This window comes from Alexandromys fortis, unplaced genomic scaffold (genome assembly GCF_014885135.2).
Source record: "Alexandromys fortis isolate MF-2015 unplaced genomic scaffold, M_Fortis_MF-2015_v1.1 scaffold_61, whole genome shotgun sequence".
Taxonomy (NCBI): Eukaryota; Metazoa; Chordata; class Mammalia; order Rodentia; family Cricetidae; genus Alexandromys; species Alexandromys fortis.
In genome coordinates this window covers 8,562,878-8,577,861 of record NW_026067962.1, presented here as the reverse complement: position 1 = coordinate 8,577,861, position 14,984 = coordinate 8,562,878, and the positions used below count along the sequence as shown (strand labels likewise).

Here is a 14,984-nt window from a genome sequence, read left to right as displayed (position 1 = left end):
AGTCATAGATTAAAGGAGTAAAGATAATAAAATATTAAAAAGTAATATAATAAAAACAAGCCACATAAAAATGGACACTGATAAACAGAGAGTCTGAATTATGAATATTATTGTGTTTTCATTGAATTTTTTGACTCTGAAAGAGCTAAGTCCAGAGAGACATTTCATTGTATGGGCTGCTAAGCTAAACCAGCATAGATATTCTAAATGTTTCTTGACTTCAAAATTTGAGTCTGAGGATAAGTTGCTTTGGAAAAGAGGTTTTTCTTTTATTTCCACAGAGGATGAAAACCTGTGAAATCCTTCCAAACTAATGTGGTTTGATAGACCAAGACCCTCTGAAAGGTCACTGTGAATGCACCACAAAAGTTACTTTGCCCAACAAAAAGCAGAAAGTTTGCAGAGAACCACTCCCAAATTCCCAAATATTGTTTATAAATATTGTTTACATTTAAAAGAGGATATGCTAAAGAGATTTGCATTGGTATAGATCTTGGTTTATTGGTACAAATTTAAGGTCAGTTTTGTTATATGTATATTTCTGCTCTTAATTAAGGTATTGTGTTTGTACACTTGTAAAGTTTAATTAAGAAATATAGGTTAATAGATAATCATCTATAATAGTCAAGCTTGTAGTCATGTTATTTAGATTTTCTAGATGTACAGAGATGTATTTCAGATGGATAGTTATTTTTCAAACCTCTCAAAGAGTAGCAAAATATGGCATTTAAGAACTTAGGACTTGGGACTGGAGAGATGGCTCAGTGGTTAAGAGCATTGCCTGCTGTTCCAAAGGTCCTGAATTCAATTCCCAGCATCCACATGGTGGCTCACAACCATCTGTAATGAGGTCTGGTACCCTCTTCTGGCCTGCAGGCATACACACAGACAGAATATTGTGTACATAATAAATAAATTTTTTAAAAAAGAATTTAGGACTTTTAAGCCAGGCACTGGTGGTGCACGCCTTTAATCCCAGCACTCGGGGAGGCAGAGGCAGGTGGATCTCTGTGAGTTCGAGACCAGCCTGGTCTACAGAGCGAGTTCCAGGACAGGCTCCAAAGCTATAGAGAAACCCTGTCTCGAACCGCCCCCCCACACACAAAAAAATAGGACTTTTTATGACAATGAGACACATCGGCTCCTGGCAGCTCCATAACTTCAAGAGGTAGATGGGCATCAAAGAGGCTCCTTATGGAATTTGTTAGCCATTTGGGCAAGAAACTGGACTTCTTCATAGTATGCTGTAAAAACTGGACATGCAGGTACCACAGAAAAATGACTGCTGAACTTGCCTAAAGGTGAGATGGTTCTTTGGGGTTCCTACTACATGAAAGAGTCTGCCAGACATTCTGCAGAACACAGAAAAAAGTGACTGACAAACTGCCAATATAGGCGGGAACTGTCTTTGAAATGTCCTGCTTTGTGGAAAAGTCTGCCTGATATTATGGGCCTGTAGGCTGAAGATGGATACCCCAATGTTACAGAAGAACATTGGGTGACTGTCTAGGTTGTGAGATGTCTCTTGTCAATTCTAGAGTTTTGGAAGTTGTTTACAATGCACTCCTGTTTTCTTAGGTAATATATTCTTCTGGAGTCTTTGATGGAGTTGAAGAATATATAGTTATAGTTTTCCTTAGTTATGATAAAAGATAAAGTAGATAAAAATATTGTAATTGTAATTCTTTTTTGATACCTGTTTTGTTATATAATTACTATGTTAAAGTTAAAACTTTCCTTTTTATTTAGACAGAAAAGGAAAGGTGATGTGGGATTCCCCTTTGTATGCTGTGAATAACATTATTGAATAAAGAAACTGCTTTGAGCCTATAGAGAGCAGGCCAGAACAGAGGTAGGCAGGGAAAACTAAAGTGAATGCTGGGAGGAAAGAGGCGGAGTCAGAAGCCGTGTAGCCCTGCCAGAGACAGATGCCAGAACTTTACCTGGCAAGCCACAGCCACATGGCAAAACACAGATTAATAGAAATGGGTTAAATTAAGATGTGAGAGTTAGCTAATAAAAAGCTAGAGCTAATGGGCTAAGCAGTGATTTAATTATTACAGTTTCTGTGTGGTTATTTCGGGACTGGCCTGCTTCAATAATTAATGGCTTACAGTCTGTGGTTCAGCTAGCTCATTAATAGCTGTCTACCATCTGAAGGCCCAAGAATCCAGTTAGTTGTTCTATTCACAAAGCTGGATGTCTCATCTATACACTGGAATCCCAAAGAAGTAGACTCTAATGCCAAAGCAAGAATAAACAGGCAAAGAGAGCAAGCTTTCTTCTTCCATGTCCTTTATATAGGCTGCCAGAAAATGGTGTGGCCCAGATTTTGAAGTGAATTTTCCTAATTCAAAAAATCCATACTACAAGTGGATCTTGTCACTTCAAATGATTTAAGAAAAAATAAAAGTCCCTCATAGTTGTACCCAGCCACTTGTGTTTTAGTTAATTCCTGATGTAGTCAAGTTGACAAACAAGAATAGTTTCTTAGATAATATAACAGACGCAGTGTTTTCAAATAAAATAAAAACAGGACATTTTAAGTTCAGTAGTTTACGGTAGGCATTGTTGTTACTTACCCATGCTTGTGTTTCTGTTTTTTTTAAGTTTGTATAGCTTCTCTGGAGCTAATGTCATAATATCTTAGATAAAGTAATGATATATCTCACCTACTAATGGGAAGATTTCAGACTAATGCTTCCTTGATCCTCGTTACAGCAACACACTCACACACACACACACACACACTTTTAATTAGAACAATATAAAATTCTCAAAGCATTTGGAATGAATAGTTACCACAAATAGAACATAGTCATACTAATTCTGGAGGAAACTTATCTGTTCAGAAAAAAATTCAGAAGCTACATTCCCTGTTTACTTTAGGAACAAACCCAAAACTGGTAAATAAATCGTTTAATCCTGACCCATAACTATAATATTTCTGTGTCCCTTCTCCTTGTTCTAGTTTTCATACTCCGGAGGGGTATGGAAATAGATAACACTGTCACAGATAGTTGATTATAGTGGCATCAGATAGAATAGAGAAAATTGGTATATACAGGGTCATTACAGTCTGTATAACCCAAGAACCATTATTAAAAGTAATAAAGAAAAGGGGAACAAGAGAATTAAAACAACTTTAAATTCTTACAGAGTATAGGAAAGTGATTTAAATATATTAGTCCATGGAATGAAAATATAGAAGAAAGTTTTAAATACAAAAGATTAGTCCATGTTGGTCAAATATAGAGACAATAGGAAAGAAAACAGACATCTTTGTGACACTGATTGAGGTCTGTTCATTAAAACAGTTCAGCTACTGTTTTGAAGGAGAAAAATTTAGTAGCCTGCCACCAAGTACATCCTTATTAAGACAAGATCCCAAATAGTGCAGAGAGAAAAATGTAGGGTTTTTTTCCTGTACTGTTGAAACAGTAGTAAATTACTTTGATGTTTTCCTAATAGTAATAAGTATATTAGGAAATAATACCTTCTGGGTTTATAGGAATGTGTTTTGGTTTTAACAATACTAAATTGTGATAGACTAATGAGGATATTTTATAGCATGCAAAAAATCAGTTGGCCTTGTCCATAAATTCTCTGAAATAATTATTTGAGTATATTCTACTAAAGGGAAAAATGAGGGGTAAGGAGGAAATACAATTCAAACCAGGTATCTCAATTCCGTATGCAGTCAGAAGATACTACAACACTAATTGGTGATGGGCCTTGAAAATAAGTGCATTGACATCAAGATATTGAAAGCCTTCCATGAGTTTGTTTGTTTTAGACACTGTCTCACTATATTGTTCTTACCAGCCTTGGTATTGGATGTGTAGAGCAGGCTGGTCTCGAACTCAGTGATCTGCCTGGGATTAAAAGTGTGTGCTACCACATCCATCCATGAGTATCTTTAAAAGATGCTGGTACATGACAATGATTTCTATTCTGATTCCTTCCCTCTCATCCACAGTCCTGTCAGGCTTTGGAAGACACCATTCTCCTAGTGGTACTCTAGCACTCTCCAGTGCCGTTTTTCTTACCACCTACTAGCTAGTTGTAAGTCTCATCATATTTTGCTTCAGGCACATATTTGCTACTCTGTCGAGAATGGAAACAGTAAATGAGGGGGACTAAATTCTCATGTTAACTCTATTCAGAGCATCTGAGCGTTAACAGGAGTCACATGAGTAAAGTGTATAGTCACATGGGTAAGCTGCACATGGAGGGAAGCTGCAATTAGCAAAAACATATTTTTACATAGAGGACTATAAACAAAAGCCAGTTGTAATGAATAATTTGAAGTTACATGCCTGGGAGGGGCATGAAAGCATAATCAAAGAAGAGTTCCTTGTTTTTGAAAAACTGAGGTCACAAGACTATTGTTTTAGTTCCTTGGAGTTTTCATCCAGCTGTATTAGAAGATGACATGTTTCTCAAATTTGTTGATTTTATAAATGAATATAGATATGTGCTCTCTGATGTATGCTTGTGTTTATGTAACAATAGTCAGGCATAACAACCCATTTGCAGAGTGTTTTTTTAATAAGTTTGTGTTAGTGGTAGAAAATTACTGGTGGTTTGTGTACTCAAATATTAAAGTGTTAAGAAAAAAATCAGCTTCTGCTAAACTTAAAAAGCCTTCAACTTGGGGCCTGGAGAGATGGCTCAGTGGTTAAGAGCATTGTCTGCTCTTCCAGAGGTCTTGAGTTCAATTCCCGGCAACCACATGGTGGCTCACAACCATCTGTAATAAGGTCTGGTGCCCTCTTCTGGCCTGCAGACATACACACAGACAGAATATTGTATACATAATAAATAAATAGATAGATAGATAGATAGATAGATAGATAAATAAATCTTTAAAAAAAAGCCTTCAACTTCTATAATAGTTAATGTATTAATTTCAAACAAGAAGGTTTTTTTTTGTTGTTAACTGATGTTAGTCTTTAGTGGTTTAGAGTAGATTGTGGGTTAAATTATCTGATTGTAATTGATAAGAACATCATTACCTGTATACTTGAAATTTTAAATTTCCTATTAAATATTTTTAAGGTAAAAATTATATTTTTAAACTTAATGATAGCTAAGTGAATTTATGGAAAAGCTTAAGCCAGCATGGTATAGTAAGCTCCACTGTTTTATTTTATCACTGTGACTGTGATAAACCAGTGACCAGAAGCAGTGTGGAGGAGGAAAGGGTTTATTTGGCTTACAGGTTATAGTCCCTTGTTGAGGGAAAATAACAAGGCAGGAACTCCAGGTAGGAACTGAATCTGAGACAATAGAAGAAAGCTGCTTACTGGCTTTCCACAGCTTGCTCAATTTGCAATCCAGGACCACCTGCCCAAAGGTGGCACTGCCTATAGTGGGCTGTGCTCTCCAACATCAAACATCAATCAAGGAAATTCTCCTAGATGTGCTCATAGGCCAATTTGTTGTAGACAATTCCTCAATTGAGGCTCCTTTTTCTCATATGTATAGGTTTGTGTCTAGTTACACGAATACTAACTAGCAGTGTTGCACTTTCCAATCAGTTCTTCAACAGTATATTTGATTATTTACTTACAAGTTCTATGTATGATTGTTTGCGTTTTTTGTCTGTTTATTGTTGTTTTTGTCAGATCAAGTTATATTTCTCTAAGGGAATGAAAGGCCAACAATCTCCACGTGCATCAATTTTGCCATTTTTTGTTTTATTCTTTTATTACTAATATTTTGTTCAATGCATTGTTTCTTTGTAGGAATCATTTGCAGCTTATTTGCTGTATAAGTAAAAACCAAATTACATCCATAATTCTACTGAGCTGGGAGCATAGACGCTGCCATATATGTCACAGTACACTGAAAAAGAACCATCAGGTAAGGAAGATAGGTGTTTATTCTTCTACATTGAGGACTTCTTTTCTGTTCCCTGGGTACTTTAAATGGAATATGTGGAGCCAGGCATAGTGGCTCACACTTTTAATTCCAGCACAGGCAGGTGGATTTCCATAAGTTTAAGGCTAGTTGGGGCTATAGAGGGAGAACTTGTTTCAAAAAAAAAAAAAAAAAAAAGAATATATGTGATGTGTTATATCCTCTGTTAGGTGATTTTATGAAAAGACTGATTTTACACCATCTATAGCTATTTAATATTTATAATGATTAATTTCTAACTTAATATAAAACACCCCCTCGTTTCTAGCATATGTTCCATTTTGGAGGCTGTTCTTTTGGAGTAGTAGTTAAAGATGTTGATTCTTATATTTTTGGGACAAGTGATTAAATACTTTACTTTTTTTTTTTTTTTTTTTTTTTTTTTTGGTAACAAAGAGTCACTGTGTAACTTAGGCTGTCCTTCAGTTTACCATCCTTGCCTTAGCGCTGGGGTTTTAGATACACGTCCCCATGCCTGACTTCTTAACATTTATTTTGAGTTTTAAAATAGATAGTGGCTACCATCTAAATGTATTTGAATGGATTAAAAGATGATATAACATTTTATGGCATTTAATAAATACAAGGTTGTCATTTATACTTTTTTACTTTATACTTGTTTCATACTTGTTTTACTTTATACATAACAAAAATAGAAAATTTTCATATATTGATTGTACTATGCACTGTGAGGAAATACTCTATTCTTACATAGAATATATAATAAATAGTTGCCTAAGCAAGCTTAATATATTTTTGCGTAATACTGTACTGTTTAATAAAAAGTGAATTAACATTCAAGTTTACATGCTGGGGCTTTTCTTAGCTTGATTTCTACCATCTATTTGTAGTTTTGGAGCTGGAATAGCATGTGTTTGATTTCTTCTGTGACTATTTCCTTCCAGAGAATTTTATCTGACCGTGGCTTCAGTGCATAACTATTTAGTTGTTTCTTGTCATCCCCGCACCACTTAAGCAGGACACCTGTTCAGTGGTGTACAGTTTAGTAAATAGTAGCATGTTTGTTGAAGCACTTTCCCCCCAAACTTGTTACCATTGTAAAGGTCATTACTGACCTTCCTTACTTTAATTTGTATTTTCAGTAATGGATCAAGAATCCAACAAGACAGCTTGGCCTAAACCAGCAGGAGGATATCAGACCATTACAGGCAGGAGATATGGAAGAAGACATGCATATGTCAGTTTTAAGCCGTGTATGACCAGGCATGAAAGAAGCTTAGGTCGGGCTGGTGATGACTATGAAGTATTGGAACTTGATGATGTTCCAAAGGAAAATTCCTCAGGTATGTAACATATGGTCAATTAAGGGCTATTATTTTAAAATTTATATTTTTGATAATAAATATAGTACATTTTCTTTCTATTTGGAAATTTTTATTGAATTTAATAGCAGTACCATATACATTAAATATAGAAAATTCAATATGACCAGTCACTAACGTATGACTAATTGTTACGGCAGTGATTACACAATCACATCCATCAGCTAATTCCTCTCCCAAGTCTTTGTCTTATTTTTAAATCTCTTATGTTTATCTTTACAGCAGAAGGGACTGGATATTACTTTGCTGACCTAGGGGAGTTTAGGATTTTGTTCTCAGCACCTCACTTTGAAAGGTGGACCATGCCAAGACTTGCATGTGAACTGAGAGTCTGTCCCTGCATACTGTATTTATGTAACTTGTAACTTCCTCTGAATAATTTAGCTTAACTTACTTATTTTCCATTATTTTGTAAAATATAAACACCAAAATTTCTGGTAATAGGTTCTTCAGTTAAGCCTTCTTAATTATTCAGTGGTTTGAAATATTATGTACAGATTTCCTATACTGTAGTTACATAGTTATATATCAATGTATAAAATCTTCTAGTTTCATTTTTATGGTTCTAAGCAAACTGGATAATTGTAGAATATTTTCTCTATTATTTGTAGATCAGAATCTGATGAATGATGAAGTTATTCCAATAAAGAGTCTTTTCTGTTATAAATTAAATTTAATTTATTTTATGATTTATGCATTAGGTTATAACAAATCTCAGTATCTTTGTGAAACTAATAATGAAAGATAAAGTTGAAAATAATTATAGATTTGATTTTCAAGTGTCAGAATTTTGACAAAGTATGGCAAATTGAATCAGTATATTCACTTATTTTTAAGTTGTATCTCTAATACCTAAATTATAAATGTATTAACAATACATTTTGGGCATAGAAATCTGATTCATGTCTAGGAAGTTAGATTTAATTTTTTAATTAACATCAAAATACAGTTAAAATCTTATTTCTCGTAGATCTACTACCTGGGGATAAAATTATATTTGTCATAAAGGGTTTTTTGAGAATTTTAGAAGTTTTGTAATTAAAAGGTAGATTTGTAGAGTAATTAGGGAACAGATTATTCTGACTGCTTTTATTTCTCATTGTGTACCTTCCTATTTGCTTCTTTTTTTGTCATAGAAAAGATTTTTGATACTGAGACAGGGTTTAAAAAAATCTGTAAAAAACCCAAGGATAGGGTAATGAGAGGCTGTCCAGGGGTGGAACTGAGTTCACAGTGTAACCAGTCTGACTATAGTAAAGTTAGGGAATACAGAAACATCAGCATATTGCCAAATAGATCATGATTTCCATAGAATTGATATTATATAAAATTTTATCTAAATCCCTCCAAAATGCTTTCTTCTCTTTCTTTTTATGAAGGTTCCAATTCATTGGATCAAGTCCATCCTTCTTTACGCAATGAATCTACTTTTGAAAAAACTGAAACAGAAATTTCCACTTGTGGTCCAGCACTGAATCAAACCACTGAGAGCAGTCCATCCATTACCCCAGTATGCCCTAGTGAGGAAGTCAGGGAGACCTTAGAAAGCAAAAGGAATCTCCGTAGTGGCGCTGAGACCAAGTATAGTCCAACTCTTTATAATGTCTCAAGTCTCCAAAATGGAATTATGTTGGTTTATGCTGACTCTACTGATCCAGACAGCAGATATGATGAGAATAATGACTCCCTTCAGCTTTCTGCAGAAGCTGTGGAAGGTGGTAGATGTCAGGAAGTATTAGGCAATACAGTATTTGAGCTAGAAAATGGAGAGGAAGAGGTGTACGCTGATTTTTCCACATCTGTTCCCTCTCTCAACTGTGAAATAAGTGATGAGTTTGAAGAGCTAGATTCAACACCTTTAGAGAAAAATTCTGCTGGTGATAATGGGTAGGAATTCAAGAGGTCTTCTGAAGACATTGTTAGAAAGAGGCAACAAGATAATGCTGATCGGGAAAGACAGAGAGAAAATTCAGCTGAAGATGCAGACTGTGGTCCAGGGCATATTTGTAGTGAACACAATACTAATGACAGAGCCAACCACGACGGAAGCTCTCCTGAGCAGGTAGTACGGCCCAAAGTTAGAAAAGTAATAAGCTCGAGCCAGGTAGACCAAGAAATGGGTTTTAATAGGCATGAGGCTAAACAAAGAAGTGTTCAGAGATGGAGAGAGGCTTTAGAAGTTGAGGAATGTAGTTCAGATAATCCTATAATAAAGTGTGAAGACTATGATGGAGACCATGAGTGTATATTCTTGTCTCCACCTTACTCAAGAGTTGCACAAAGGGAAAGAGAACATAATCTTGCAACATCAGAAAATGGAGCCACAGCTTCAGGAAGGCAAGAAACTCGGGATAATTCCTTTTGGAATGGCTGTGGAGATTATTACCAACTGTACGACAAAGATGAAGACAGGTGAGCTTCATGCAGTATTTAGTTGATGTGTGTATTATGCCAGCTATTCTTTTCTTTTTAAAAAGATTTTATACTCATTATACAAAGTATAACATTCTCACACATGTTCATCTTGAACTTTACATGGTTGTTATGTAGTAGCCTGCCTTTCTACCTTTCTCTTTCAGATAGTCCCCTTTCCACTTTCACGTCTAGATTCTGCACAAGAGAAGGCATGCAGTGGTTTTCTTCTGGGTCTGATTTGCTTTGCTTTCTTTACATGATAGTCCCCAGTTCCATCCATTTCTCTAAAATGCAATCCATTTTTCTTTATGAATGAACAAAACTATGTTGTATATGTATATCATATTTTCTTTATCTGTTTGTATGTTGATGAAATCTGGTCTGATTTCTCAATTTGGCTATTGTGAATAATGTTGATAGAGTCAGTGAGATAGCTCATTGAGCAAAGGTGCTAACTGCCAAGCTGAGCCTGGTGACCTGAGTTCAATTCCTGTGTTTCACAAGGTAGAAGGAGAGACTTGGTTCCCAGTAGTTGGTCTCTGACCTCCACACATGCACTGTGGTACACTTCCATCTACATACCTACACATGTGTAGTGGCATAAATAAAGCTTTCCTGCAGATTGGGAAAGTAAAACAGCCACATTAGTCAGCCTTACAGCTGCGCAGTAGTAACACATACATTTTAATCCTAGCAGCCACACTAGTTGCTATAAATAAATGCAATATTAAAGTTTAAATAAAATAGTGCTGAAATAATCAAATGTTCCGGTTCACCATGATATGCTAACTTAGATTCCTTTGTATATTTATGCCCAAGGTTTGGTCATTATTATAGTTCTGTTTTCACTCTGTTGAGAAATCTTCATACAGATTTCCACAGTGGCCGTACAGATTCCCATTTCCATCACCAGTGGACGTGGATTCTTCCCTTTGTGCAAGCTCCCTGCCATCAGCTGTTTGTTTCCTTGTTTACAGCCATCTGACTAGGATGAAACTGACTCTCAGTGAAGTTTCGTGTTTCCCTGGTAGCTAAGGATGCTAAACCTTTTTAAATATTTTTTGGTAGGCCGGGCCGTGGTGGCGCATGTCTTTAATCCCAGCACTCGGGAGGCAGAGGCAGGCGGATCTCTGTGAGTTCGAGGCCAGCCTGGTCTACAAGAGCTAGTTCCAGGACAGGCTCCAAAGCTACAGAGAAACCCTGTCTCGAGAAACAAAACAAAACAAAACAAAACAAACAAAAAAAAATTTTGGTCATTTGTACTTTTGAGATCCGTCTATTCAGTTCATTTGGCTATTGTTTATACTAGCATTATTGTTTCTGTGTGCTTGCTTTTCTGCATTAATCCCCTATTGGATGTTAGTGGGTAAAGATTTTCCTCATTTTATAGGCTCTTTACTCTGTAAGTGCTTTGTTGTGCAGAAGCTTTACATTGTCATGCAGTTCTACTTATCAGAAAGTCCTTGCCTGTTGATACCCAAAAGTGATTTGCGTCCGTTCTCCAGGTGGATACTCAGTTTCTCCAGCTCTGTTTAGAGGCTGCCTTTTCTCCAATGGGTGCTTTTGGCTTCTTTGTCAGAATCAGGTGCCCATAGCTGATGGGTTTGTTTCTGAGTTCCCTGTTCTATTCTGTTGTCCTGCATGTCTGTTAACAAAGTGCTCTATTAGTAGTAAGGTGTTTAATAATAGGCTGTCTTATGTGATAGTAAGTAGATATCTTGGTGATCATATATTCTGAATATGAACCTTACATGCAAACTGCAGAATGTTTTGCTTTATTTGAGGCATTTTGATTATTTATGGAATTAGACTTTTAGATGCATAATGATTATTACAAAGAGTTTAGGTGCTGATTATTTTAATTAACTGTTAATGATTGAAATGCAAAGTATAAATTTATTGTATTTTTTTAAATCTGTGTTAAGACAGTCTGCTTAAAGAGTGATTAAGGTCACTATTGATTGGCAATATTGCATTACTTTTGTTAATAATGTCACCCATTTCTTTATTGGATCCTTGTTCCCTCTTTTTATCACTTAAGCTTATTTATTTCTTTAAAAATTAGTTTCTGTGTATGTTGGTATAGACCTGTAATCCTATCATTCATAAGATGAGGTTCAAGTATCATGAATTCAAGGCTAGTCTGGCCTACATAGGGAGACCATATTTCAAGCAAAAATTCTCATTGGCAGTTGTATGTGGTAGGTACTATTTTTCCTCTGCTCACAGATGAGGAAACAGGTCTAGAGAATTAACTAATTGGTATGTCAAAGTATGTAAGTATTAGAGCTGAAAGTTGATGCCTTGAACTCCAAGAGGCTATATTCTCTATGATTGTACTGTTATTGTCAAGACTTTCTAATTGCTTTTCAAACATAGATTTCTTCCCCGTTCCCCAAACCATGAAACAGCAAATGGTGGGGGCGGGAGAAGTTTTTTGACCAGCTGCTCTGTTTTTATTGCCAGAGTCCAGATTTTTATAAATCTTTATTTTTGTTTTTTGGAGACAGGGTTTCTCTGTAGCTTTGGAGCCTGTCCTGGGACTCGCCCTGTAGACAGGCTGGCCTTGGCCTCTGCCTCCTGAGGGATGGGATTAAGGACAGGTACCACCACCACCCGGCTTTATAATTCTTTTAAATCTAGTTGTAACCCCAACAGTACTCAGTTATGCACATACTTTATGAACTATTAAAAATAGTATTTTAACTTGAAAGTAGTTTGAAGAGAATTTACTAACTTGGACTTACGTTTCTTGCTTTGTTTCATTTTTTTAAATCAAGAGAAAAGTCTGTTTTTATTTTACTCTCAGAATTCATTACATAATTGTTAACAAAAAAGAGATCAGATATGGAAGGAGACAAGAAAACATAGAGAAAAGGAATAATGGATAAAACAACTTAGGTTTAGAATCTGCCATATCACAGAAAAATAAGTGTCGAAATAGATCAAGAAAGTGGAAGACGTACAAACTCGGTGTCAACGTCTCTCTCAGAACTCATCCATAGATAATAGACCTCTATTCAGCCATCCCCAAATACTTCCTACTGTGCTGTGTTTGACAGTGATTTCATATAGAATGTAAGTTTAATTAGGACGATGCCTATATCATTAATAGCAGAAACATTAAATGATCAGATGACATTGTTATAAATGACTATTAAATGGATTGACATATGCTACAAAAATAAGTGGCCTAAGTTCCTGGTTTCTAAGAGTCAGGATTGCTGGAAGACATAGAGCATACAGAGCTGTAATAACTAAATCCACACTACTCTGACTAAGCTCTAGATAAACAGATTCATTAGGAGAGTGGAAGATAATCAAGGTTCATATTGATTTGTAAGACCTGTTGTTTAAGTTGAGAGTAAAGTTATTTCTCCCTTTATGTATCAATTAGAATCCATGGTCTTTTATTCAAAACCCACAAAGTTTCAAAATCATGAATTGACCATAAAGCTTGATCTGAAATTAACTGCTTTGATAGATACTCTGGATTGAACCTAAAATGAGACACTTTCAAGCAATCATATTTTGCGCTAGAAGTATTTATATGTTTGGTAACTATTTGTTGGCCTGAATTCTTTTGGGTGATGCTAGCCATTGCTTATGCGTGGAGAAAAGATTTAAATTCTAAAACATTCAGCCCTAAGATTTTTTTATTTGATTATCTACTTTTAGATTATTATTAAAGAGAAATAAATTTGACAGTGTAAGGTTGCTTGTGTTTTGTCATAGTTACACATTAATTGAAGAAAATTATTAAACTTATCTGTGTCTTTACCACTGTGGAACCACTAATCAAAACAAAACAAAACCATTAAGTTTTACTTGCTTTTCAAGTGAAACTGTTAAAATATTTTTTATAATCAACTCTCAAACAAAATATAGTTGTTTTATAGGTTCTGTTTTTTAAAAAGTTGGTTGTTGTTGTTGTTGTTGTTTTTCCCCAGTTGTAGAAAGTGTATTTGTCTAGAGGAATTTTAAATGGTTATAATATGTTTTCTTAGTATATTTAGAAGTGATGTATCATGAACAATGATAGATTTTTATAAATACAATGAACAGTAGGATAAACATTTAGTGTTAATAAAACTTTTCCTTTCAACTCTGTTGTAGTGTATTGACTGGTAGAACTTGTAGTGGGGTGTGCCGGATGATGGAGTTAAAACACCCTGAAATGCTAGAATAGGTTAAGTTTTTATTTAAGACTCACAGAAATTGGGCATGGAGGCACACTCCTGTAATCCCAGCACTTGGGAAGTAGAGGTAGGAAATCAGAAGTTCTTGATTTTCTTTGGCTATGTAGTAAGTTGAGGCCAGCCTGGCCTGCATAAGATCCTGTCTTTAAATAAAAATACAGAATTAATTCTGATGGATAATATTTCTACGTTAGACTCCAATTGTGTTTTTGTAAGATTTAAAATATTCAGTTCTATTTCTTGCTCTTTTTATATGACTCTGTTAAAGTATTTGTTACCAGGATGCCTGATAATCTGGTACCAGTCTAATGCCAAAATGAAGTAGCGATAGATTCTAGTTTAATCTGACCCCTCTCTCATTTATGTATTTACTCTCGGTGAAGCTCTAAGAAGAGAAAAGGGGAAATGGTGACCACTTTTCTAAAGTGTCACTTGAGAAGAAGGAAAGGAAAGGATACAAAACTGAGTCTGTGAGAAAATTTTTAGAGTGACTCTCTTTTGTAAAACTTATCAATGATATACTTAAAGATATTTTTGTTGTGTTTGTATTATAAAGGGAACACAGAACATTTATCAAGAATACAACTAAAATTCATTTGGACACTATTAGACATTTTAAGCTGACTACTTTAAAATAATAGGTAGCTCACCAGGTACGAACATTGTTGCTCTTGCAGAGAACCCAGGCTCAGTTCCAACAAACACACAGTGACTCACAACCATCTGTAACTTCCAGTTCTAAGGGATCTGACCTCCTCTTCTGACCTGTGTAGGCAGCAGGTGTGCTTGTGTATAGATAGATAGCAGGTTAAAGCTAAATACACATAAAATAAATAAATCTAAAAGGATTTGATTAATGTGTGGTTACTGTCTTCCCTGAAAAAGTCTTAAGTGGTCTCTTAATTGTATCAGAACACTGCAGTCTGTAGGTAAACTTTTCTGCCAGTAGCATTATTCTGTGCTGTTTCACAGACCTGGAATCAGACCAAAGGTTAACACTTTGAAATATACCCTGAGACCTGTAATAATTGAGGACAAAAGTTAAATTAGGGAGGGGGAGGAGGGAGGGAGGGAGGGAGGGAGGGAGGGAGGGAGGGAGGGA

The 14,984-nt window shown here is 35.5% G+C and overlaps 1 protein-coding gene across 1 annotated transcript in view; it reads left to right on the top strand.

Moving 5' to 3' along the window:
• Positions 1-14,984, top strand: part of Pja2 (praja ring finger ubiquitin ligase 2) — a 55,636-nt gene that overhangs the window by 18,925 nt on the left and 21,727 nt on the right. The window contains 3 exon segments of the mRNA XM_050153467.1: positions 5,751-5,868; positions 7,029-7,229; positions 8,648-9,680. Of these exon segments, the coding sequence (XP_050009424.1) occupies positions 5,838-5,868; positions 7,029-7,229; positions 8,648-9,680 (1,265 nt within the window). The 5' untranslated portion in view covers positions 5,751-5,837.